General features: G+C 40.2%; 1 protein-coding gene across 1 annotated transcript; it reads right to left on the bottom strand.

The window, feature by feature from the left end:
* Positions 1-488: 488 nt before the first annotated feature.
* On the bottom strand, positions 489-26361 carry BCAP29 (B cell receptor associated protein 29). Its single transcript, XM_072859724.1, has 8 exons — positions 26203-26361; positions 25613-25717; positions 21428-21528; positions 19144-19294; positions 13711-13846; positions 10890-11001; positions 2911-3011; positions 489-1494 (listed from the first exon to the last, which is right to left on the bottom strand). The coding sequence occupies exons 2-8, from the start codon at positions 25702-25704 to the stop codon at positions 1456-1458; spliced, it is 732 nt and encodes a 243-aa protein (XP_072715825.1). The 5' UTR covers positions 25705-25717; positions 26203-26361; the 3' UTR covers positions 489-1455.
* Positions 26362-27994: the final 1633 nt, after the last annotated feature.

Here is a 27994-nt window from a genome sequence, read left to right as displayed (position 1 = left end):
TGGATCCCCATTTTCCAAGCAGCCACCAGGACACTGCTAGGCTGAGGTGACTGCTGTAATTACAGAGTGCAGCATGTGAGTACCATGTGTTGAATGAGTGTTGCACAATTAAAAATACCAGGCATCATTTCAGCTTCTGATAAAGCAGAACATACCACTATGCACTCCTGCACACTTCAGTCATGCTCTACAGCAAAAATTACTGTAAAGCATTCGGACTTCCTTCTCAAGGAGAAGTATTGATACTATCAGTGCATTCACAACTACATGTTTTTTGTTCCATGTTATTTTTTCTAAGATGAATTTTTAGGGATGAAGAGTCCAGTGCATGATGTCTTTCATTGTAAGTTGCTAACTATCTACCTAATTATTTACTTGTACTATAGGAAGAAATGCATGAAATTTAATCTACACATTTATTTGTGTATATACCTATTAACTCTGATGAGATAGTATATTGGAGAGATTTATACAAATAAACCCAGAAACTCATGAACTTAAACAATCCCTTTAATACAACAAACATATCCAACTTTCAAATATAAACTGGAACCAACTAACAAAAAAGAAACTCAAAACAACTTTCTGAATGCCAAAAAGGGCTTATGCAAAACAGTGCACATCTATGAGGTACCGTATCCATGAAAACAAAACAAAACAAACCCAACTATCTACATTTAAAAAGAATTTTTACTTAGCAAGGCAAAAGAAGTTAGGTGGCACATACAGTGTAAACAGATGTAAACAGTGTAAAGATACAGAAGGTCAGTACCAACCAACCGAAAACTTTGGTTATGAAAACTGAAATAACCCAATATATTAAAGAAAAATAAACCAGAGGCATGCAAAATATTTGTTAAAATACACTCATCCATGTGAATAAGTGAAAGTCACAAGCTAGTGAGATGGATTTAGAAATGCAGTTTTTCTTCTTTCTGTATTTTCCTTAGATTGATTGTCATTCAATTTTCCACTGAAGTGGACTGGCTGATGAAACGCTTTCAAGCCTTCTTCAACACACCTGTAACTGAATTTTTGAAGACTCCAAACAGGCATTACAAAGGAGGTTTAGGCAATTGTGGTTTTATGATATAGCGTGATATACAACCTCACGCAAATGCTACAAGCAAATGGTGCATGATGTGTTACCATTCTGGAAGGCAAAAGCTTGGAGAACAGTCACGTTGCTCCAGATGGAATTGAAAGATTTTTGAGTTTCTCCTCACAAGAGCAGTGACAATCTCCATGGTAAATTGGGTAAGCCACTTAACATTTTATTTGCAACACAGAATATTTTGGCAACCAAGACATATTAGAGGAATCTGAATAGTGACCCGCAGTGCATGTGCTTTTCAGAAAAATCAAGTTTTGTTTCAGATATGCATCAGGAGCCTAAACAGCACAAGGCTTTTCACATCGAAGCAACTGTACTGATGCCATCCATCTTAGATGCATCTACAGGTCTTTCTTGTCTTCTGCTTCATTTAAACTATCCTGAAAAGAGACAGATTAAAAATAATTTTTTTATGTTTGGCAAGATCAGAAACTGTTGACTCCAGATACCACATTTTGCCCCCTTGCAATCACACCTGATTTGTTCACTGTACATACACCCTTCAAAGCTGTAGTCCCATCAATACTACCCCACATAACACATGCACTTCTGATCCTAGTACATTAACAGCCACGCAGCCGCCTTTTGCTCCCTGTTCATGTTACAGGTGAACTGTGCAGCAAACTCAGCAGAAAACGTCTTCTGCTATCAACTGATTTATCCTTAGGAGCTGCATCTACTGTGTGCTCAGTACCTTCTGTTCTTTCCATTCAGAGGTAAACACAGAAAACTGTAAGGATGTGTGTTCTAGACCACAAGACTGTTAGAAATGCAGCAGGACTACTACGGCTCATTACCCAAGGAAGCACAACAAAAGACAGGACATGCATGGTGGTCTTAATTCAAATACAGAGATCAGCTGACCAATCTCTATAGAAATATAGGGTGAGGCTGGGAATCAGTAAGTGGCTTCACAGACTACAGGAAAGATTATAACCAGATCAAATTTGCCTTTTTAAATTTTGTTAATACAGGGCCAACAAACAGCTCTTCTTGGAAAGCAGGTCACCATAATTTTAACATCAATTACTTATTTTCTCCCAAGACCGTTACTTGTAAACAGGCTAACTTTCATTTTTATTGAATTTTGGTTGAATTCTGAGACAGACGTTAGGCATGGAACATACAAACACCTGTCAGACAACTTAAAACAAGCAGGGCTCCCAGCTCTACCAGAAATAATTACTGTACATATTATGGGTATTATAGCCATGTGCATATGCAAATCCAATCAAACTGCTAAATCAGCTTTTGCTTGCTATGTTTCTTTTTATTTTGTACTTCAGTTTGAATTTTTATAGTAGCCTGGTTTTAGCCTAGGCTGTTTGTTGGTTTTGGTTTTTTCTTTTTGTTCTTGCATATCAATAGTATTGCAACATTTATAATCCAGTATTGCAAAAGCATGTTTAAAGAACAAACAAAATAAAATTACTCTTATAATTGATGTGTATACCACACACACACTACTCCTATCATTTTCTTACAAGATTTCAGTTTGATCATCACATGCAAAACTATGTGAATCTTATTTCCCAAGTGATAGCAAAATTGAGTCTATTGATGACCTGAGCTTTGTCACCTGAAGTGCAAAAAAAAATGCTAATAGCTTTGCCATCCAGTCCTTGAAAAACAAAATTCTACTATTTTGATGAAGTTTAAGGAGTGCTGCCCATTGTAACTTTATGCTATACTAAAGATTTTCGTAAATTCTCTTGCACAATAAATACCCAACAAGCAGAATTTTGCTGGTACAATTTCAGAACATGGTGCTCATATAGCGATCCAGAACCACCTACCTGAAGCCGTTCATATTCTTTCATCAGACGATCATATTCTCTTTTAAGGCCTTCAGACTGCTTTTTAACTGCAGTCACTTCATTATTTGCCTTGAGGAGAGCTGTAAGATATCAGAATTAGTGTTTTAATTATTATCTATACTCCTGCAGTTCCTCAGAGCCCTACTTATGTATTAGGGCTCCACTGCACTAGACAGTCCTTCCTCTAAAAAAAGCTTAAGTTTAAAACAGAGCATCACAGATGGACACAGGAAGAGATGTGCAGTACGGGGTAGGGGGAAGAGAATGACTTGTGTTCAGGAAGAGCAGCACAAGGAACAGGAAGGGACTGTAGGAAAGGTAAGGGCAAGACCAATAAACTGTTGACAGAGGTGATGTTAGTGATGACTACAGCGTTCTGTCACATTGCAGAAAACAGTTCTAGAAAAACAAAACTCTACAACCCCAAAACCAAAACTGTCAGCCCTCTTAAAGAGGGAACTCAAACACTGCACAAAATTTTAGCAAAGCAACTGAGGTTGTCTATAAAATAGGGGGGAAAGAGATAATACATTATTATAGGAGCATAGATCCCCTCTTTTCACCCTGTAATATATTCTACCATGCATGAGTTAATTCATTAGAAACATCACTTTATGGATGAGAAGGCAGAAACGGTGGTGGCAGGACAGACAACTGTGAACAGGTTTTTAACATGAGAGAAAGTAATTATTACTTTACTCACAATGTCAACAGAAATAAACTAAGACCATGTCTATGCTGCAGTACAAAACAGCCCAGGACTTCATAGGGACTAATTTACAATGCAGAGTAAATCAGCATAAAGTTTCATAAAACCATTAACTCCTAAGCTGTTATGTAAGCATTCAAGTAAGGTCATTTAGACATTTTTATATTCCTCTGCTGTATCTGCTGTAGCAGCACAGGCATACCCTAAAACTTGATTTATTCATGCTAAAACAGAGAAACATTGTTAATGACCTATACAGCTGCCTCACATAGCCATATTTAAAAAACCCCAAGTCTCAATGGTACAAATAAAAAAAGAAACATTTGCAATTTTCCTTATTGCAAAAATGTGGATCTATCCTTCGACTGTGAGCTCCCTGAGACAGACTGTTCTTTCCCAGAGACCTCCAAGAGACTCAAGAATTGCAGCATCTCTGTAAGAGCTTGTTCTCAAAAGATGAGGAGCTAGATGTGTTTTTTGTTAAGCACCTAGCTACAAGCACTCTGGTCTGAACCATGGTTCACTTTGGGAGCTAGTTCCTGAAACATCAGGACACAAGAGATTTGACCACTGTCCTACACGCAAAGAAGCAGACTCCCTACCCCAGTGTTTCTGCTATTTTTAATTATTTTGAATCTATACATTCAAATTAATTCTCATTTTAAAAGTCTGCAAGTGGTTTTCCAGTAATAGGACTTTTACCTAGCCTGAAATTCTGGTCTACTGAAGTTAATTACACTTATGTCTATTGATCCCAACATGGTCAAAAATTTATCCCATCTCTTTACATCCTTTCACTTCCATACTCTTGCACAGATCTCCTTCATCCTTTAATGCATTCTTGACAGCATCAATACAAAAAACATTTTCTAAAGGTTTTGGTACTTGGGATAACCATGATTTTCACACCTCTGACAAGTCAAACCCCATTGTATTTACTCTCTCTCTGATCTTGCTACTGTTTAAAATATTCAAGAGTAACATTTGGAAATCACTCTAAAATAAACTTGTGACAATTTGATAAGGCTCTGATTTTTAAGCTGTAGACAAAAAAACATATGCATATGCAATTTTGCCTCTTCAGGAATCTGCTAATTAGAAAACTAAATTTTGCCTTTGTTTAACATTCTTATACATAGTTATAGTAAAAATTAACAATATCTCATTTCTGAAGAAGTTGTAACTCAATGTTATTGATCTAATACTATTTAGCTCTTTACAAGCAGCAGCACAGTACTTTTAGTTGCAACTAAAAACTACTGTATCTTTAAAACATGAACAAAATATCTAAAAGTATCTGCAAACCAAGAAAGCAAACAAGCCGCTGCATTGTTTCTATGTTTTGACCAAAACAGATGTATGACAGGAATACCTCACCTAACCCTAGAAGAAAAAGCAAAGAACAGATTGTCCTTTCCACCTGTGTTGGCTATGGACAAAAAGAAAACCACACCCAAGACCCAACCAAGACCCAAGCCCAGACTCATTCCTGCTGGGGCTACATAAAAAAAAGGAGCATCTTTGACAACATGAATTCCCCAGTGCGCCAACTTCTCTGGATGCCTTCTTGTCAAGCAACAGAGACCATCTGTACTTCACTGCTCAACTATTTTGTCACTGCATGAACACTGCAGCGCAGCCAAGTCGATTGTACAGGTATATTGTTTGTCATATGGATTGTATCATATGAACACTGATCCAGCAGAAAACAGAAGATCCTTTGTGCAAACAATACAGTTATTATTTCTGGCTTCCCTCTGGCCTGTTACTTTGCCTCACAGGAGACAGAACAGCTGGACTGGCAGCAAGCAAAACCCAACAGCTGATTGTTCCTACCAAGTAAATGCACAAGCAGGCAGGAGGTGGGAATGCTGATTCTATGTTAATGCAACTAATGAGAGGAATAGTCAGTAAGTCCCAAAACTGGAATCCAGTCTCAGTACTGAGAGGTAGGCCATCCTGTTTCATTCCTTCCCTTTCCCTTCAAAGAAAAAAAAAATCAACAAAATATTCTTAGGGCAGTATACCAATTAAGACATTTATGGAAAACTTTATCCCTTTACACTTAACATGTGACTAGAGATCCATAAACTAATGTAACATGTACAGTCTGGGAGAAGTAGAGAACTTGTCCTTCCCTTACCACATTCTCTGTATCCTGTTCCAGGATAGATAGTTCAGATTCCTCTGAAGTCGAAGCAGGATGAGGAATAAAATTACTCTGAAAGAGGTTACCACAGCCCAGTAGCTGTAGCATTTGTATTATCTTTTCATTTCAACAAGGACAGAGAACTGAACAGTAAAACAAAACCAAGCAGCAACAAAAGCAACCAATGATTCTTTGGGCATTACCCTCACAACTACTAGTGCCGGTCTGACTAAATCACTTGAGTTACAGTGCTTGCTACTAAGGAAACGATCTGGAACTTAAATTAGCATTGCTCACAATACATGTTTAAAACCCAAATGATTTGGACTAGTTTAAGACTAAGAAAGATCCCTCTCTTTTAAGAATCTTCAAATTGAGAAAGAGCTATTCACATTTAAGAATTTAGGCACTGACAGGACAAGAGATTTGCCAACAAATACGCTGTAAAGCTGGGAACACAACTCCAGTCAAGTAATTCCATACTAATTCTGAATTCTCTCCTTAAGATGTAATAGTCGGATAAAGTTTAAAAAGAGAAGGTAGGGCCAAAAGATTACACACAAACTTGCTCCAAGTACCTTTTGCAACCTCAAATGAAATTTTGATACAAAAGGAATGTTACAACATCTTCAGATGGCATAAACAGCCTTGTATAACAAAACCATGCTTGCTGTATGCAGTGCCATCCCTTTGAATCAACAAATATGAATATCAGCTCTTGTTGCATGTGACTTTGTGCAATGGCTCCCACCAAGGTTTTGATTTCAGTTAAAAAGTAAGCTTAAATAAGATGGACTTTGTTTCTAAACCTCCCCCTGCCATTGGCTAAATAACATGAGACTGTGGCTATTTCTTTTAACTTGTAAGCTGGGAACAGGAGATACAAAAGAAAGCTAATCATTTGGGGTGTTTTTTTTTTTTTTAAAAAAAAAACCTGGAGTGCTTCAGTGGCGCTCAACATAAACATAGTTTTCATACACAGCACTAGCCTGCCTGGCAACACAAAGGCTGAGCTGAACTCTCACTGGCAGCAACAGTTCTATGAAATGTATTCCCAATGTCTGTATTGTTTATATCTTTCTAACACCTAATAATCTTAGCATTTGAGTTGTACATCTGCACATGCAAACTTTCTAGAATAGTCAACAATTAAAAGCTATTTTGAAACCAGCCCTCCATACAAATTGTTGCTCTCTTACTTCTGTCTCCTACAGCTCTATGCAACCATGAAACAAAAAGCACTCGTGACACATTCTGTACACAAAACAAACCTCATTAAAGGATGCACAGAAGTTTAATCAGAATTTCCTTCTGCCCCACTGTATGCCCATGACAACAATATATATAAATACAGAGTATTTTCAGGAAAAGTTGAACTAAAGTTCAAAAGCACCTAAATGACTTTGGTGAGTCAGTACACATTTCACACAGTCAAATTCTAATGGCAGAGACAAAGAAACAGTCTTTGGGTTTTGTCTCAATGTGGCACTATGGACTCAGCTCAGAGATGCAATAAGGTCACAGCTCAATAACTGCACACAGATGCTGGGGCCCGCAATGCCCATTATGCTCCATCAGATGCAGGCAGAAGCTTTAGGTGCATGTCATTTGCCATGAAGTATTGTTAGAAGAGTGAGGCGTCAATGAGCTGGACGGGAGTCTGCCACCAGTGTGTTCCGCTGCAAGACTTGATCAATACTAGTTGTTCTGTGTAAGTTTCTGTTGTGTAAGTAAAGCTGTAGCCTTTACCATACACTAGGACAGTGTCACCAAATAAATGACCGGAGATAGAAGGTGGAATAGTACAGCACTGCAGAAGTCTCCCTCCGCCCAAAGCGTCCCATAATAACAAATGGACTTTTTGCACATCAGCATTTCCACAGTGTGGGATCTGTGAGCAAGAAAAAGTTAATGCACCAAAAGTCCCGTTCCTGCCCCCAACCCAAGGATCACTGTAAGGACAGCTGCTTTATGAAAATTCTCTCATACTCGACATCACCTCCAGTTGCAGATAGCTTGTTTTCTTGTAGCTTTTTGGATAATTTTCAAAACTATCAAAATGAAACGATATTATAGCATCTCTTCTTTCCCCAGAAGATTCCTAGAGGTCTGAGACCAGCAGCCATACTGAGAGCGTTTAATTATCTGAATCAATATTTTGTTAGAAATTTTGTCTAATGTGTAGCAGGAGAAACATTCTCACATCTGCACTGGGTGCTCCTAGGAGTATGTATATTTATTTCTAGGTATCAGTAAGACATTTTTCATAATATACAAGTGTATCAATAAAATACCGTCTCGGAAGGTTTCTAAACAGTCATGTTATTACATGTCCAGGTATGCTAAAAACGGATTTAGGCTCTGAAAGTGCTAGCCCCACTGCTGGGTGCCTATAAAGCCCCCAGTATGTGGGTCTGCAATAAAGTGGTGAAGAACTAGCCCCCTTTCCTTCACTTCCACAATAAAGCAAAAAAGGGCATCAAGGGGGATAGGAAAGTCAAGCCTGAGAAGAAAACAAATTTGGCTGAAATCTTCATCACACATTTCCAACCTTTCCTCAGGTTTTAGTAATTTTACTACTCAATCTCTTTGTCTTGTATTTTCATTCTTCCTCCCCACCTGCCCAGAGCACAGTAAGTGGCAAAATGTCTTAACTTAGGATTTCACTTACGGTTAGGTGGACAAAAAAAAAAGGTAGACTGCATTTCCTGTAAAAGGTAGAAAGCTGAAGAACTAGACATGAGTGTCCTGAAAGTCTGCAATAATTACAGTCTACACTATAATTTCAGTCAGAACTTCAGAAAGAGGAGATACACAGTATTTTCTCTGCCAGAAGTTGTAAATACTGGATCAAAACCTTACAGAAAATTTGGGTCTCCCCTGAAGTCCCAGCACTAATCTGATACTAAACTGCATCATTTAAACATGAAGCAGACTTACATTTCGGAAGCAGACTTACATTTAGGACTCCTCCTGGGTGCCACTCTATTGAGGTAACCCACCTTTCAACATGTGGCCTACTATAAAGTAATATATCACCCTATCACCATGCATAAGTAGCTTAGCAAATGTACCAGACCAGAGCAATGGATATTTGAAACTGCTCTGTGAAAGAGATTATACTTGTTTTTTCATCCAAGCAGCAACAAAACCCAGAACCCCAAACAAGAACAAAATCTAAATTTATGACTTTGATACTATAGCTGAAAAAATAAACAAAAAGAAACCCCCCAAAACCCAAACGAGTAAAGTTTTCCTTTTTATACTAGTTTTACTTTGTTTCATTAATAGGTGACACCCCACACACTCTTCACACCCTTCCCCCTCACAAAATATCCCCAAAGTTTCATGGATTGGACTTTGTGGACACAAAGGAAAGGTTACTTTAGTCATGTGAGCTCAGTGGCATGAAAAATTGTTAAAAAGAGGTAAAACAAGCTTTTCAATCTCAGCCTTGATATTGTGTAATGCATTGCTCACACTTAGTGAGCATGAAACTCAACATTCACCTGGCTCAGTTGCAGAAGTTTCAAAAGAAAACAGTACATTCGATTGACATTAAATCTCTAACACTCCATAGAAAGCTGTGTCTACAGATTTGGCTATTATCAAGTACTTTAAGCTTTCTGGCCATCAGTTTGCTCAAAATAACATAAGAAAACTTGCAAAAAATAAGATAGACATACCATAACACCATCTAGCTGATGATGGTAACTAACATAACCATGGGGTTTTCTGTTTTGGCAGTGAGGGGGATGGCATCAGGGGAAGGGTTTTAAGTATTTTCCTATTCATTCCTTAAAAAGACCCTCTCCCCCACCTTACCCCTAACAAAAGACTCAAGCATGCCTTAATTTATACATCCTTTGGATGGACAACAGCCCACAGGGAGAATGCAGCTGAAGCAGCATGTGGTAAATCTATTTATTCCTTAGCTTTCTCTAGCATTCCTCACTGAAAAGCTTACATTATATTAGTGTTACATACCACCAGTTAGTTTAAATAAAACATATGCATTTAAGTTTTTCATTGATCCTGTCACTTCAAAGGCAGTTTTCCCCCCTTTCTTTAAGAAAACAGCAGGAGAGGGAAAACCCACAATCAAACCTGCCTGAGAATGTGAACTAATGAGACCCTCTATTTAAAGATTCTTGTTGCTTCAAGCCCAGCTGAAAACAGCTGTTCTACAGTTCTTGTTTGTCTTCCCAGTGGACAATGAAAAATAATTAATGAAATATTTGTTATTTTTACAGCTTTGTAGCAGTGCCATGCAATATGAAAGCAGGGCCATGTTTTGATGACAACATGCTATCCGGTACCATGAAAATCTGTATTTTGTTACAGTCTGAACATCTGATTAATGCTTACAAGGTCACAGGCAGTGTTATCTTAAAAACACTCATTTCAGACAAGCAGGTGTTCGTAAGCACGACACACCTTGGCAGATCCCAGTAAGGCAGAACCAAACAGGTAAAATCTGCTTCTGTCTCAATTTGGGTTGCCAAGAAAGCAGTTTTGACAACCTAAACCTTAAACATGGAAGCTGCTAACAAAAGTATTATGTTACAAATTACAAGACATGTTTCCTTGTAGACAGGAAAAAAAAAGATTAAAAAAAGCTAACACCTCTGCTGCAGGAGATATATAAATTCAGAATACTAGTCAAGGACATTTCTGCTATCTGACTGAAACCCTGCTTTATAGAAAAAAGCTCAACCACATACTTCCCCATTTTATACAGGGAGAGTGGCTGATATGTATGACATGAAAGATCAATCTCATGCCTATAAGCAACCTGCAACTGATTCCATATCCTGGTCAGACAAGTCAACACCACTTAAATAGATCAGTTCAATTTATTAATAATTACAATTTAACTAAGGTGTTCAAATTACACTATGCACATTTTCATAATGAAAACATTTACTAAAATACAGGGATGGCAATGGCATGTTTTTCCAGTTCCTAGTCAAATGTAAAGGAACCCCAAGCCAAGTGTTCCGCAAACTGATGTAGTTAATACTACACGTAAAATAAATTTCTGACATCCAGTGTTGAAATCTTTTTCTTAATTGCAAAGAAGTCCTACCCAATACTTACCATTTGATGTCTTCTGTAGCTCTGCTTTCAAATGTTCAACTTCCTTCTTCAACTTTTCATCAGTTGCTTCTGCTGAGTCTTTCCTTTTACTGCTTCCTTTTTCACTCAAGGCCTATTAAAAACCACAGTTGCTACAATTAATTTTGTTTTATTAGTCTGATGTTAATGCCAAACAACCAGAGAATGTCAGCCTTGATCTTGCTAAGTGACAGATTTTATCAAGTGCCAACAGCACACAAGCAGATACGCAGTCATTCCAGGGGAAAAAAAAAACCAAAATAAAAAAAGAAAAATGCTCAATGTTTTAAGTTGACAGTAATGGCATACTTGTAATAGTATGGCATTATGTCCTGTGTAAGAGTACTTTGTACCTCTGCATCAAGCCCACAACTTCTGTTTAGGTTATAAATAGCTTTTCAAGACATACACTGGGACTGCAAGTTACAGAACACTGCCATGTTTATGTACAACTTGTTCTAATAATTTATTCCAATTTAAATCATGCAATACATCACAAATCTCTCTTTGTAGGTTTGCAGCTACTTCTTCAATCTTCAGAATATCTCAATACCCAGATTAGATTTCCACTGAAATTCAAGAAAAAACTAGGAAAGGATTCAGGAAGAGCCCTGTAAGTACTAGACACAAAGAGCAGTATACTCCCTGTACTATGAAAATGTTGGCACTACTATACTTATGCACACTCTTACCATTAAGGCAATTGTTAAAGTATCATATGTTAAGGATTAGACCCCATAATTAGACCCTTTGCTCATATAGCCTCTATTATCCAATCAAGCATTATCTCTGTTACAAAAATGGCAAAAGCAGTGGAAAACACTTAATGGGAAAAAGAAAAGTAGAACAACTGAGATGAACAGCTGTTAGATGAACTCGTGGTATCAGAGTTTACTGGGCACAGGTGGGAGCAGAGGGGAAAGGTTACTTTAGGAAGAACGAAAGAACTGTTTATAAAGACTGGTAAACAATCCAAAGAAAAGAGCTGAAGAAAATTTTCCAGAAGCAATTTAACCAAAGAGCAGAGATTGCATTTGAATGCTGGTAACAAAACAATAGCTAATCTGTCATGAAATCGGCCACAGATTGCCTCCTTTACTTTGTACTCCCCTCTTTCTACTAATACACAAACAGTTATTTCTGTAAGCTTTTATCTTAAGTCCTGTGCTCCATGGAACCTCTGAACAGGAGACAGTGCAGAACTAGCACACTAGAGTAAACTTACAGTATTTATACTTACAGCCAGTGCCCTATATGCTCTTTCCTCTCTCTGATGGTGGAATGAAGCACGCTTGTAAATGAACACAAATGCAGAGGCCAAGCCACAGAGGAACCTAAGTCATAGTATCTCTATAAAGTTAAAATAAACCAATTCTGAACACTTCGCATCTCCAGCGCAATGGAGATCCAGCCACAGCATGCTGGCCATACCTGTGGCTACCTATGTTTTTGCAAACCATGCAAACACACACACAAATAGGAACAGACAGGAATACAGTTTCCAGCTTCTGGCTATCACTTACAAGCAGCTAAGAGAATGCGTTGCTAAGAGAATGTGAAAGCAGAACAAAAAGAGGACTTTTGGCCAAATCCCAACAGGACAGAGAAGAGGAAAAAAAAAGTACCAGTATGCAGTAAAGAGACAAATTCCATGGCTGAGGGAGGGAGTCTGGATCATTTTGACAAAATACCAAATCCCAAAATTCTGGAATCATTTCATACTTGGGAAATAACTAACACACACTCTAGTGATCCTTGTTTTATGACACCTCTCAAACAACTGGATTTTTTTGCACCCCTTCTCGTACTTTTTGTCCAGAGTCTGTTCTCTGTCTGAAGTTTTATTACAAAAAATTTACAGTGCTGGTAACTATAGACACTGCTCCAGACAAACTGGAAGGAAACCTGTGCACACCTGCAGTGAGTTTTGTTTTGACAATGTGCCAGACTGAAGAATGCTGTAAAAGCCTTCATACCCTGGATATCTGCACTCTAGCTTATGGTTCAGTCTCTTCCAACAGAAGTCAAACTAACCAATTATGAGAAAAGATTTCATACATTTATCTTTACTGACTTCCCTTCCTGCATACAACTGTACATTGAACACAACATTGAACCACAACAGACGAATGATAGCTTAACCTTCTCCATTCTTCTCATAAAAATAACGTATCTTTGGTCCATTGGTGGTTCTTTTAAGTAAGAAATTTTTGGTAATATCCTCATTAATACTACAGCAGTGCCTTACTGAGGAAGGAAGGTATTAGGAAATTGGCTGACCATAAAAATAGATACAAGAATACAAAATACAATAAATACTAGAGACCAATTTTACAAGTTAGAAAATATATTTCAGGACTGGAGCAAATCCTATTTAGAAGAAACAGCCAGCACGAGGACAGCTATATTGTAGGCTTTTCTGTACTGGACTGCTATAGCCCTGACCTAAACAGCCAACTGTTTAGGATTAAAAAAGAATAAAATTATTGTCTCCCTCTACTTTGCTATGATTAAATTCAAAGATATATTTAAGAATATATTACTACTTCAATGAAATTTGTACTGGAAAGACATAACTTCATTTATTTGGATTACTACATTTGGATTACTATTCCTTTGTTAATAAAATGCTACTGAAATTTGTATTTGGTATTCTGAATTACATATTTTAAGAACATTGCTCTTCCTTTTGCCACCAGAAGAAAAAGAATGAACGAACATTATTCAGTAGCAAACCGTCCCCAGAGTATTTTGTACTAACTACTTGCTGTATAAGGACATAACTAAAAAAGTTCAAAGATACCTCCTGCAGCCTTTCATTCTCAGCCAGGTATTTTTTGGCTGCTTCAGTAGCATCATTTACTTGTGTTTCCAGAGCTGCATGAGATGCCATCCCTTTTGCCAACTGAGTAAGAAGGGTAACAGTACGTCTCAATACACTGGTGAAAAAACACAGTGAACAGCACAGTAATTCACAGCACAAATTAAAAAACAAACAAACCCAAAACAACCCCTTTTCTCTCTCTCTGCATTAGATGTGAAAACAAAACCACAAGAGGACTGTTTAAGCACCTGAAGGGAAACATCCAGGCTCATCGATGACAAATAATAGTAAAGTAAGAGACTGAAAAGATTTTCATCCATCAAAAAATCTGATTTCTACCTGATGCAGAATCTCCCTCCTCCCAAAACCCCATAGCTGTTAAGGGGTCAGAGACCTGCTTAAAGGCTGAAAAACTCTTACATGACCTAGTGTTTTAAGTAGGATGGATCTCTGAATACAAGACCCAAGCAACATGTTATGGTAATGAGTACAATGGAAAAAAAAAAAACAAAACCCACAACTTTATAAAAGGCCTTACAAGAATAAAATTAGCAATGTGAGCATATCAATCTTCAAAGTACTCTGCCAATACTGTATAAATCAGAACATGCATGAATGTCAGCACTCATATGGCACCTCAATCTAACCTTTGCAAATACTTCCCTTGATTTGATCTAGTGATTGCCTCTTTGCATCACTACTTTCATTATTCATCTTGGAGTCTTTTGAAGCAGTATGTTGCTAAATCAAGGAAAGGCCAAAGCAACACTGAATTAAATTAATTCCTGTAATATAACTATCTCTTCAAAAGAGATTTGAAAATCCAAGTAATTGGCTTTCTCATAACTGAAAGCGTATTGATAGACCTTTTGGCTTTCAAGGTAAGCCCTCCTCCCTGCTTTCTCATTGAAAGCTAATTTTCTTACTTTTTTGGTTTTAATAAAAAGGTTAAGGTCCCCATATCACTACTTTTCCAAGCGTTGGTATGTTTTACTATTGCTTATTCATTTATAGATGCAGCAGTCAGGAGTCAGTAAAACATGATTACTAAAACAGAATCACATAGGTTGAAAGGGACTTCCAGAGGTCATCCTGTCCAAGCTCCTGCCCAAAGCAGGGACAGGTAGAGCAGATTGCTCAGAGGCTTGTCCAGTTGAGTTCCCACTGTCTCCAGTGATGGAGATTCCACCATCTTTCAGGGTCCTTGTTCCAGTGTTTGACTGCTCTTGATAGTGGTAAAAAGTACTTTTTCTACAAGTCAGAATTTCGCAGGTTCCTGGCCTGTTGCCTCTTGTCATTCCTGTGTGGATCCACTGAGAAGAGCTGGCCCCATCTTCTCTGCCTCCTATCACTAGATGGCTGTAGAAAACAATAGGATCTCCCCTTCAATGTCTCTCTTTCTGGCTGAAGCCAAGCTCCCTCATCCTCTCCTCATAGGTCATGTGTTTTGGCCCCCAACCTTCTTGGTACACTGCTGCAGTACTCCAGTGTTTTGCGGAGTCAAAACTGGACACGGTCCTGCAGCTGCAGTACCACATGTGCCAGACAGAGGTGAATAACCACTTCTCTTGACCTGCTGGCTACAACCTTGCTATTACAGCTCAATACGTGATTGGCTGTCTACCAGGATCCCCAGGTCCTTTTCTGCAAAACTGCTTTCTACCCAGCCAGCCAGTCAATCCCCAGCCTGGATGCTGTACGTGGTTATCCTATAAGAGGACAGACTTTGCATTTGCCTTTGTTGAACTTTATGAGATTTCTGGCAGCACATATCTCCAACCTGTCTAGCTCGCTCTGAACAGCAGCCCTGCCCTCCAAGATATCAACTGCTCTGATTTGGTACTGTCTGCAAACTTGCTGTGAGCACATTCAATCCCATCATCCAGGTTGTTTATAAGGACATTAAACAATATCAAGGCCAGTACCAATCCCTGAGGGGCACCAGCTGGAATTTGCATTACTAACTATCACCCTTTGAGCCCAAAGGCCCAGGGAATTTTTCACCCACTTTTTCCTCTACTTCTTCAGTCCATATCCCTCCACAGTTAGGCTATCAGGATACCACAAGAGACTATGCCAAAGGCCTTGCTAACAGCACACAACATCCACTGCTCTGCTCTTTATCCACAGCCAGTCATCTCATTGCAGAAGGCAACAGGGGTGATCAGGCGTGATCTCCCCTCAGTAAATCAGTGCTGGCTGTTCCAAGTAATTGTATCCTTCATGTCCCTGGAAATGGCTTTGAGTAAGATTTGCTCTGTAACCTTTCCAGGGAGGTGAGGCTGATTAGTCTCTAGTTCCCTACATCCTGCTTTTTGTCCTCTTGAAGACAGGTGCAATGTTTGCCTTTTTGCAGTCACCAGGATCCTCCCCTGACCACCATGATCCTTCAAAGATGACAGAGCATGGCCTTGCAATGACATTGGCTAACTCCTTCTGCATGCGAGGATGCATCCCATCATAGGATGTCACGGACTTGTATATGCCCAACCTGCTTAAGTACTCCCTAGCTGTATCTTCCGCTACTGTGGGTAATGTTACATTCCCCACCAACTGCCCTATAATGCTCAGAGAACTGGGAGGCCAAACAGCAGACCTTACCAGTAAGAAACAATGTAATGTAAGGTTTGTAATGAGACACTCAATGTCTCAGTCTTTTCCATATCCTTTGTCATTTGGTCCCCTGCCCCACTGAGCAGTGGGCCCATGTTTTCTTTAGCTTTCCTTTTGTTTTCAACCCTTCTCATCCCTCTCTGGCTCAGCACAGGGTAACAGGGGGCCAGACAAGCCTTGGCAGGCTCTCCACATCTCCCAGGACATCAAGTCAGATTAGCAGATGGGTGCCTCTATCCTGCCTAGGGGACAGTCTCTGGTAACTATGACCCTCCTCTTTTCTGTGCAGACAACTGGTGGATGAAGGCTCAGCTGACCCTAATACCTCCACTGATAAGAGGTCATTTTCCTAACCTGTACCCAGTGTTCTGCAATTGCTGAACAACAGATGGAAAAACACTTTTGTTGTGTTGCCAGAAGTGACAAGCTTCCAGCCTCCTCCACCTTGGGAATCTCCATCTACCACTCCTCTGGAATTCTCCTATTGGCTGATTGTGACAGTGTACTTCCCCCACCGCCGACCTTTATCTCCTGTAACCCTGCTCGGGTGATAACCACCAGTGGTGGTCATAATGGATGCATCTGGTCATGATGGCTGCATCCGGCTCAAAGTGGATTCAGGAGACAGATAATAACACAATAGCTTAGGGCTATTGTACAATGTGCCCACTAGAGAAACTAAAATCTGTGGTTGGCATGCAAATGTGACTATGAGTCCATCATCTTACCCCCATAAATAGTGAGCAGCCCAAAAACCCTTTGAGCTCTCCTGCATGGCAGCAGGCTGCACACCAGATCTCCCCTTGAGTAGGGATGTCTCTCAAGGTTACTCCTCAAGGTTGAGAGATTCCTTGCCGCAAGAGATCCTCAGTAAGTGACTAATAGCTAAGATTTCAAAGTTTAGCTTGCTAAGTGATATAAAGGATTGATTGCACATATATAATCCTTTAGACATAAACCATTGACCAAGTCTGGGACGAGGATTGGCTGCACCTAGAATCCTCTCTGAGGAGTTTAGAAAGCAAGGGGATCCTTTTCTGAACCTCATGACTCAATGGAAGGGTCTCCCTGACAATTTCATCTGACCTTGTCCTCTATGCAGTAAATAATCAAGTGTACCTCACCATCGAGTCTTGTTAAATCACTGTTCTATATCAATGAAGTATATTTTTGCTTCTCTCTTACGAGGGAAGTGCACTCTCACTCCATCCACAAGACTGATGGGCTAAAATGAATCAAAACTGACCCAAAGAATGAACCAGGGGCATCCAAGTACCCATTCACACCTACATGTGGTCTTAACTTGGTTGGGTGATGGTAGTGGCAGTGTAGGATGAGGCAACCCAAGGAACACCTTTTTCTCCTTCTCTGACAGACATTATGCCTGTTTAACAGATAAGCAAAATAGGTCTACTAAGAAAAGTCCTTTGATCTAGCCACTATTGTAGGAGCATTTATTTCTTCTAAATCTTGGTGAAAGGCCAGTAGCCCAAACAAAGGCCTTAAGCAAACGTCTTGAAGAGCAGAACTTTTATCCACAATAAAATCTATTAGGGCCACCTGACCAGTTTTCTTCCTTGAAAGCCGAGTGGGAGTAGGATCCTGAGGGACCAGCTTCCAACTCCAGTGTAGGACACAAGCCAGCTATTCCTCTCTTGGAGCAGAGATCACAAACATTATTTGTGCATATTTACTTAACCTTTCTGAAGGAAGACAAAGAACATGATGCATTCCTATCACTATTGTGCAAGGCTACAGCCACCTTTGTTTTGTCCAAAGTTTCCCTGCTCAAGTTTTGTACAAATTTTTCCTTGACACTTCTTTATGTGCAATGCTCCTCAATGATCAGCTAAAATGGCCATACATTGCTCCAAGAGGAAGAATTTTGTCAGAAGTCTCTGATTCCAGGCATTTCCTTGTTCTGTGTTCCTCTTGCATATCTAGCCAATGTCAAGCAGCTCACTGAAGGAATTCAGAAGAGGGCCAGCATTCTTTGCCCAGTGTCACCATAAAAATGTACAAATAGGAAATCATCTGACCAACATGTCTGTTGCCATTCATTTACATTATCTGTGTCCAATTAGTTCATGTGCTCCTTGCCCAACTAAGGAGATCTGCAGGTTGTTGTGGCTACTGCGAAGATTCACAGATAGTCTTGACTGCTACTGCTGGGCAGTACAGAACTGTCCTTTCCCTTACCCTGTTTTATTAGCTGTGTTTAAACATCTTGAAAGGGATACCGCACTTAAGATAATAATATCATAGTAGGCCAGTTGCCACAAAGTGCTTGATCTGAAATAATATCTGAAACTTTCCTTGGAAGCAGAACATTATCCTACAATTCCTAACTTTGAGCTTTAGATGAAGTGGTTCAAGTCAGACTCAAGCTTTGCTTCTTAACACAGCAGGATGCAATAATACCTTCTTGTAACGTATTATGATTATTTTAACAATACTTTGAGATTTTTTTTTAATTCCAGTTTTCCATGTTCAAAACAAACATAGAGCATAAGTTTAAGGAAGAAAATGAGTATTCCCTGAAGAAACTTCTCCTGCAAAATACATGTTTTCCCAAACATTCAAAATGTTTCTATGTGTTGCTCACATATCCTTCAAATCTTCAAACATTTGTAAGATACTATTTTCCCTGATCTTACTTGCCTCGTAGCCAATTTGCTCACACTTAATTCTTTAATGTCTTGAAATCGGCCTTCCGATATTTTTTATAGTTGCATTACTTTGTGTGATAGTTCCTGTAAGAAACATGCTATGTAGAAATTAGAAAAATGTTATACTTACAGCCAAAGAAATAAGGAAAAACCTGAGAGATAGAGGTTTCTTTGCGATCGGAAGAGTTTCATCTGAATATGATCAAATGCATTGGTATTAACATTTGCAGCCTTCTCATTCACATGAACAGCCGAGTACTTCTTAACTTCTCTAACAGCATCTACAAACAAAACCAGTTTGTTCTTATTCACATCTGTGGGTATGCATGTATGATAAACCAGACATAGTACTAGAAATATGTATTTGGACTTTCTGCTTAGCAAACAGGCATAGGACAAATAGTGACATCACTTATATTATCCATACATTTTAAAGATAGGTCTTGAAAGATCACTGAAGCGATATGATATATTTTCAGAGATTGCCAAACCATTGTCCAAAACATGCTTGAACAGTAATTTCTGACACTTGCACCCAGCCACCAGGGTTCAGGCCAAAGCAACACATCCTACAAATGTTACCAGAGACCCTACAGACAGGGTCTAAATGTCACTGCTGACAACTGAGTTAAAATCCTGCCAGTGGACAAAGAGTGAGAAAACAGGAAGAGAAAGAAAAAAGAAGAGATGCCTTCTGAAGCATTTGCCTCATCTGGAATTTGTTAGATAAGCATGTATTTTAGTAATGACAGAAGCATCTACTTTATGCTTGAATCAGAGAAGGAAAAAATTATTTCTATAACATCCATCAAAACAGGAATACTGTAGTAAGACTGTTGAACATAAACAGAACAGAGAGGGTAAGCTACACCTCAGCTTTCTTTCATCTGCCTTTCATCCATCATATACTCCTGAGGGTTCTGCAGAAGGGCCAACACACTGCCAACACTTTTCAAAGGACAAAATAATTAATTAGGACTTAGGTCTACATTACAACAAAAGTTAACCCAGTTAAGAGTTCATATTACAATCTGTAAACTTAAGGTCATCATACATACTTAAGGCCAATAGAGCACCTAAAATCTCCTCCTGCACATCAACAAAAACACACATTTCATAACACATCATCAGTTCTTGCAGAATATTTTGGCCATGTGTTATTAAATTGCTGCTGCATTTCTCTAAGCAGACAAAATCAACTCCACAGAAAAGCACACGAGAGTTACATCACTTAGGACTGTCTCTTACATTCATAAGTTATTTAGAGAGGAAAAAAAAAGATTTGAAGTGAAACTTCAAACAACACAATGAAGACTAAGATGAAACAAAAGTCCATGTCCCTGTGCTATGGGAAGATTCTAGTCCTGGAGTAACGTATCATCTTGTGCTTGCCCCATAGCATCTCACCACTGCTTTACTTTAGCCCAAATCTATCTTTCCGCAAAATCAATAAACATCAACTCAAAAGCAAACTTTGGTAAAAATTTTCAAGTGGTTTTCGAGGAGAAAAAATTAAATCCATCTGTTCTCAATCTTAAGCCATTTACTGACAGACCTACTTATAAAGATAATACTAAAGATCATCTAAAAAAAGTTTATTTGCATTTCCAGTACTTTTTTTAATATTAGGAATATAGTATTGCAGTCTAGTCTGACTGTTATATATCTAGTGCATCCGCATGTTTCTCTTAGCAGACAATAAAACCATGTATTTTTTCTTTGTATTTTAAGTAGCTTGGAATTAAATAGCATTTTCATTGTAAGGCGCTTGAAACACTTCTCTTCTATCCATGGAGAAGAACAACTTCTATCACTGAAACACAGGAGAACTATTTCCATCAATGAAGTACAGGAGATACTTACCACACAAGGCAGTCAGGACAGACATTAAATGAAATCAGTCAGGCATATGGTCGTCATTCAAGCTCCAGTTTCACTAAAGCTTTACTCCTACTTGATAGACCTTAGGATCCACTCATAACAAATGTAGCCAACAGCTGGTTTGTACCTGTGCTGAGCAAAAGTACTCCAATAGCCCAGTGCTTTGATATATTCGTCTGGTCTTCTATTTCAACAGCAACCAAGAGAAAGAGCGCCATCTACTGCATATGGAGCAGCTCAGCCAAATTCGGGTATCAAACATTTCAAGTTCATTTACATGTGTTAGAAAGTGAAACCAAGCAGCAGCCTAGACCAAGCTCCATCTTTCCTCCTCATTCCCTACTATATTACTATTGCACTTGGATTTCCAACACAGATGCAGTACGAGCCCTCTCCTCTTCCATTCTATTGTATAATTTTAAACAAATTAGCTGATTTACATTAGGCTTGAATCCTTTCAATTATTCTACTGCCATTAACTCCATATACCAGTGGTTTTTTCCCCATTTGCTAAGAAATTATTTAACACTTACCAAGAAACAAGACGATCAGTAAAACTATTATTGTAAGGAACATCTTGTTCCAAAAAACTGCCACTTTGCTCCATAGAGGAATCATAAAAATCTTCTGCCATCTGTAAAATAGCATTGTGTTATTCAAAAATAATTAAACACTAGAAGAAGAGCATAATAACCTCACAGAAGAGAGTCTTGTTATTGATATGAGACTTATGTAAAGTCTCTAAACAGCTGCTTTAATTGCAGTGCAATTTAGGTGTATGTAACTTTTCCAACAACACAACTTGCTTGTCTCTTGTTTCTTGACAACACAGACTAAGACAGTTGGTTCAACTTGAAAACTTCTCACATGATAGCAGGTACTCTCCAGATATGTTTTATTTTAGCTTTTACTTTGGCCAGCATTACTTTGTGTTTGGTCCTGACTACAATAAACTCAGGGATGGGGTAAAGACTGTAAAACCCATCCCATCATTTTTATTTCTACCCACTTATACTCCTTGTTGCCAAATAAAATAAAAACCCTCCACAAATTAAGATCATCTCTACCATCCTTCTTCAGAAGGCTTATCTTTTACATTGATGAATCTGCATAATTATAAAGTACAAGGATTGTTATTACATTCTAATCTTGCAAATGACAACAAAAGGACAAGTCTCATGTTTATATTTTGTCAAGTGTTAAAACCCCTTTCAAGAGCATAAATTTGTTGGCTAAGGAAGCAACTTCAGAGGCCCAATAGTGGTGAAGACTTTTTTTTGTTTAAACAATCAATTGCCTATTCAATATTACTACATGGAGGGCTCTGCAAGGATACACACTTGTAGCACAAATGAAGAACATCTGATGTGCTCAAATGAACTGAAACCCACAAGAGACAACCACAAAGCAGCTACTTGTCCTTTGCTGCAGGTTAGAATCAGTGCTACTGCATAAATGAAGTAATACCTAATTATGCCATTACGGATGTAACGCAGGCATGCTAGTCACCACCTCATTATATCAGGTAAAAGTCTCCAACTTTTGTTAAGAGTATTTACATTTTCCAGAGAGTGTTTGTCATGGTTTAGCTTCAGTCAGCAACTAAGCACCACACAGCCACTTCCTCACCAGCTTCCCCCCCCGTTGGGATGGGGGAGAGAATCTGAAGAGCAAAAGTAAGAAAACTCATGGACTGAGATAAGAACAGTTTAATAATTGAAATAAAAAAAAATAAAAATAATAAAAAATTGTAATGAAAAGGAAAACAGCGAGAGAGAGAGAAAGGGGAGCAAAACCCAGGGAAAAACAAAAAACCCCAAGTGATACAACCACTCACCACCTGCTGACTGATGCCCAGCCTGTTCCTGAGCAGCGATTGCTGCCCCCCAGCCAACTCCCCCCACTTTATATACTGAGCAGGACACCATATGGTATGGAATAGCCCTTTGGCCAGTTCAGATCAACCATCTTGGCTGTGCCCTGTCCCAGTTTCTTGTGCCCCGCACAGAGCATGGGAAGCTGAAAAGTCCTTGACTAGTGTAAGCACTACTTAGCAACAACTAAAATGTCAGTGTGTTACCAACGTTATTCTCATGCTAAATCCAAAACACAGCACTATACCAGCTACTAGAAAGAAAATTAACTCTATCCCAGCCAAAACCAAGACACTGTTAAAATTTGTCCTTCAACAAAGCAGTTTCCAACCTACTATGAACCTAATTTAAATTAGACTGTAGCATCATCTCCAATGGTTCCTTCTGGTTCTGCACCAGCAAGAATTAAAATATTGTAGCACTGTATGTGCAAAAACCTCATTTAAATCTTTTTGTATAATCTGAATTCTTTATAGCTGATAGCCATAATCTCTATCAACCAAAAAGCTTACTTTAAATTAAACCAAGCTACAACTCAAATGAAGCCAACTTGCTAACTCTTTAAACATGCAATTCTCCAAGTTTCATATTGATCTCCACTTAAGAAGTGATTCTGAGGTATGGCGTTAGACCAACTATGCTGCCAAGTTATATTCAGGCTAAAAAAAGATCTCTTTACTGCAAAGTCTTCCTATGTTATATTTTCATGCTTATTTTTCCTCAACAAGTATCAACATTCACATTTATTAATGCTGCATTTCCTTTTGGTGACAGAAGTCACAAATATAATCCTTCCAAATTATAATACTGGCCACCACTATTCGTGTACCACACTTGGCAGTACAGTTCTGTCTTTCCACGTACTTGCATTTTTACATTGTCAATTTACTTATTCCCCAGGAACTTAAAAGCTTGTTAGCAAATTTGAAAATGAGTTCATTATCCAAAAAACATGCAGGCACAAAAGAGGCAAACAATCTGTTTGATGACTGACAAGCGAATAAATCAAAACTTTAAAGAACAGCAGTTTCATGTCTGTCTTTAATTGTGCATGCTTTACCACTCTGACAGAGCCAGCTCCCAGGCCGCTAAGATGCGCAAGGCAGAGCTGCTGCCCTCTGGTACTGTCACAGCAGCTAAATCTAATCTTTAACCACAAGATTCCTGTGACAGTTTTGTTAACAAGATAATTGAACATGTAACATAAAGGATAAAGCTATTTCACTCTCAGAAACCACTGTTCAAAGGAATAGCTGAATGCTACAAACCAAGGGCAAAAATCTATCCTTTGTATATAATTAAAAGCACTGTGTTTAATGTTTGAATAAATTTTGGTAACACTGCAGGTTATGAATTTGCTTTTCAGACACAAAGACTGGATTCAAGCCCTATTTATGTCATAAGTGAAACCTATTTCAATACTCCCAATGTACTGTGCATGTGTCATCAGCCTGCAGAAATTCTTGCAGCTGGTTTCCTCACATAAGCCATTAATAATCTGATTATTACAACTCCCATAATACTTCTCCCTTCTTACGTACAGTTGCACTTTTGATTGGAAAACAACAGAAAATACGAGAACTCAATCTATGTTGAAATGCTGAACTCCTCACAAGCCAGCTTGTAAAAAATCAGAGGTTAAATTAGATTTTAGAACAGTTTCAACTTCTGAAGTTGAGGAAACACAACTAATCATTGGTATCAGCTGTGGATGATCCAACCATTTAGACGATTCTCCCACAGATTTAAGTAGTTAAATTTAGACTCTCCACACTGCAGCATTTTGGTTTAGGTTTTGTTCCTTAACATATTACAGTAAAAGCTGCATTCTTCATTCTAAATATATCTAAAAATGCAGAAAACAAACATGTAACAGTTTTTATGCAACACAGGGGCAATTTTTTTGAAAAGCTTTAAGATTTTATCCTACTTTTTTTTTTGAGGGTTACTGATATTCTGGAAAGAAATCATAACTCTGTTTCTCTTGCTTCTTGTAGAGAAGCTAGCTTGCTTTATTTCTTATAAAGAAATAAAAATTACATTACCAAATTTGAAGAGCTACTTACAGGCTTAAGTCTGAAGATAAGGTTGTAAGCTAGGTCTTTGCATACAATAAAATTAACACATTTTGTTTCTTTCCCTTACTAAGGGCATTTATTTTACAATAATTAATTATTTTTCTTAATGTTTGTGATGCGTTCCAGAAGTGTTATTATTTTGTTAATCTATTTATAAGTTTATAGAGGCCTTTATTTCAGTAGTCCTGAACCTTCTGCAGCAAGCTGAAGTCTGCATTCTTTAAAACAAATGATTACAAATTTCTTACAGCCTTTACACACGCTGTATGCGGTTAGCTTTAAATATCAGATGTCTCTTATCGGTTCAGCACCCACAATGCTTAGAGCACACCAAAACGTTGTAAAGCTGCTCCTCACAAACTTGACAAACAACTCCTGAAAAGGCCGCACCGTCCTCTCATTTCTTACTGAGCTCATAGCAAGGGAAGTCAGACAACCTCCTGTGTGCTGGCTACTCCAAAAAAGCCCCGAGAGCAGACTGGGAAATGATGTCCCACTTGCTGAAGCAAAGCGATGGGGCTCATCCTGAGAGCCCCAACTGCTGCTCGGATGAATCAGCAGTGTGTGTAAAGCAAACATAAAGCTCCTTAAAAGAGGCTTATGATTCTTGAAACTCCTGACACTCAAGTCCCAAAGAGTATTCCTTCAGCTTAGTCCACTGCCAGTTTAAAATGCAGAACTTGGTGTTCATAAAAACAAAAATGTAAAATAAACCCAAACCAGTGAGAAGACAGAGCTGGGGTTGTCCAGCACACCGAAGTCCTACCTCAGCGGAGAAATAAACGGCAGGCAGAGCACGAGAATTACTGCTATTTCACCGTACAGAATGGTGGCAACTGCCGTCCACTGGAAAGTCATCGTCCCAGCAGGCCTGCGGAGGAAGAAGCGGCTCAGGCAGGCCCGCGACACCCCAGCCGGCAGCCCCGTGGCCACGGCGGCTCCGGCAGCCCCGCCGGGCCCAGGCTGCCTCGCGCTGGGCCACGGAGTTTCGAAGGGAAGTACTTCTAAGTAACTTAAGGGCAGCTCCAGATGGGGGGGGGGATATCCCTCTGTACTGACTTCCCTTCCCGAAACAGCCCCTAGCGCAGATCCCGTCCGCCGCGGGAGGGAAGGTGGGGACTGGGACCTCACCGCCGCCGCTGCGCCCGGTTCGGCGGGCAGGGCCCGCCGGCGGCAGCCCCCCATGAGGAGACCGCAGCCCCACCTGTGCCGCACGCCGACGGCTCCCTCCCGCCACCCCGCCTCCAACCCCTAAGCGCTGCCCGCCGCCCCCGCTTCCCCCTGCACAGCCGGGGAGGCCTGGGGCCCGCCCCGGGCCCGCCCCATCCCCCCTCACGGCCGCTCGGCCTTCGCAACCTCCTCGGCACCGGCGCCCGGCTGAGCCTGATGGCGGCGAGCCGCTCTCGAAAGAGCGGGGAGCGGGGCCTCGCCCGGCCGAGCAGGACAGGGCTGGGAGCGAGCGAGCCGGTCCTTCCCGCCGGCGCTGAGGGGCGGCGGCGCTGGCGGACTCCGCCCTGCTCGGAGGATGTGGGCCGGGCCGGGGCTGAGTGACACGACGGCCGCAGGTGGGGGGCGGGGAGCCGGGGCCCGGGGCGGGGCGGAAGTGGCCGCCATCCCAGCCGGGGAAGGGTGCGGGCAGGCCGGAGGGGAGGGCCGGGCCGGGTCGGGTCGGGTCCCCTCTGATCCCACCCCGGTGGAGCTGGAGGCTCCCCGCCGTCCTCTCCCCTGCCCGGCCGCCATCCTTGCCTACTGACCCGCCTTCCCGGGCTCTGGCAGAGGGCCCGGGGGGAGACATGCAACAGCGACTGCTGAGAGGTTTGTGTGGGGCAGCTGGAAAGCCGAGTCTGACGGTAGGCGTGAGTTTACTAAGGCACCACACCTCTGTTGGAAAATGCAGGATCTACACGTTGAGAAAGGTTTAAAATTAGTCTCTTTTTCACATTTAGGGAATGGTTGTAAGCATTTTGCTGTGGGATCTTGCTGTGATCATCCCACTGCTCCATGACTCAAAATTATTTGATCGGGGACTTCAACTCTGCTCTCTAGCATGCTCATTAGTTTCTGACATTCAGTTAAAATACTGTGTCCACGTGTCCATCCCTCTCCACACATTATACTACCTTAATGTGTTAAGATCCTGTAAATCTGTTTTCTCAAGCAAAATAGTCCCAGTATTCATGAAGACACCACAAATAACAACCAAACAACAGTCTCAAACACTGTCAAACAGGCCTCATAAATAAAACAATATTCCTGCAGAAAATCCTGTTCTATCCTTCTGTGCTGTGTGGTGCTTTTTATCAGCACAGCGAGGCTCCGAGCACATTATTTCCATACCCATTTTCCCATTTCTTGACCATCTCTTTTGCCACCCTTGTAACTCCCCTTCTTTGCCCCTGCATAACCCTCCCCTAATCACTTTTCCCTGTTGTTCCTAGTTTTGCTGTATCTGTACCCACATCCGGTATTTCTAATACTGTTACTTGGGCAGTCTTGGCCTTACGTGGTGTTACTAAGGTACTGATACGGTTATCGGGCACTCTTGGTCCTGCAAGTTTCTAGTTCTGAAAGGACCCTCAAAACTACTCTCCAGTTATCTGTGTAGTTCAGTTGTTTTTCACGTAACTTCCCCTTAACCACTGGTGAAATCCAGCCATCCCTCACAGCACTATCTGCAGCTTTTGCCAGCTTCTCACACTGTTGTATGTCCCATTCAGCAATTTCACATGTCACATCCAGGAGTTTTCCGCATCCTGTCCAGTCAGCTCAGGCCAGGGCCCATTCAGCAGCTTATTGACTTGCCTGCAGCCCTAACAGATCCTGAGGTGCTGCTGGTGGGAGAGGTTACCTTGTCTAGCTGGGCATCACCAGCCCTCTTGACACAGCTACCTCCTTTTGGGAATTCTGTCCCAATTAATTTCCATCAAAATGAGACAGTAGTTCTTTGTTACCCTAATCCATTAGAACTGAAATGCGGTAGGAAGTTCTTGCATAAGTGGTTTTGAGCAGAGTTGTTTGCAGCTGCTCACAATCTGAAATTGTTTACATTTAAAATTTCCCAGGTCTGTGGCCTGGGGATGGAGCCAGTGTGTTAACATTTTCCTAGCTGCTGCCAAGCAATGTCTGGATGAAAGGTTACATCCCAAAT

Source organism: Ciconia boyciana, chromosome 1, assembly GCF_034638445.1.
Source record: "Ciconia boyciana chromosome 1, ASM3463844v1, whole genome shotgun sequence".
Taxonomy (NCBI): domain Eukaryota; kingdom Metazoa; phylum Chordata; class Aves; order Ciconiiformes; family Ciconiidae; genus Ciconia; species Ciconia boyciana.
The sequence above is the reverse complement of the archived record's forward strand: the minus strand, read 5'-3'. Positions and strand labels throughout refer to the sequence as shown.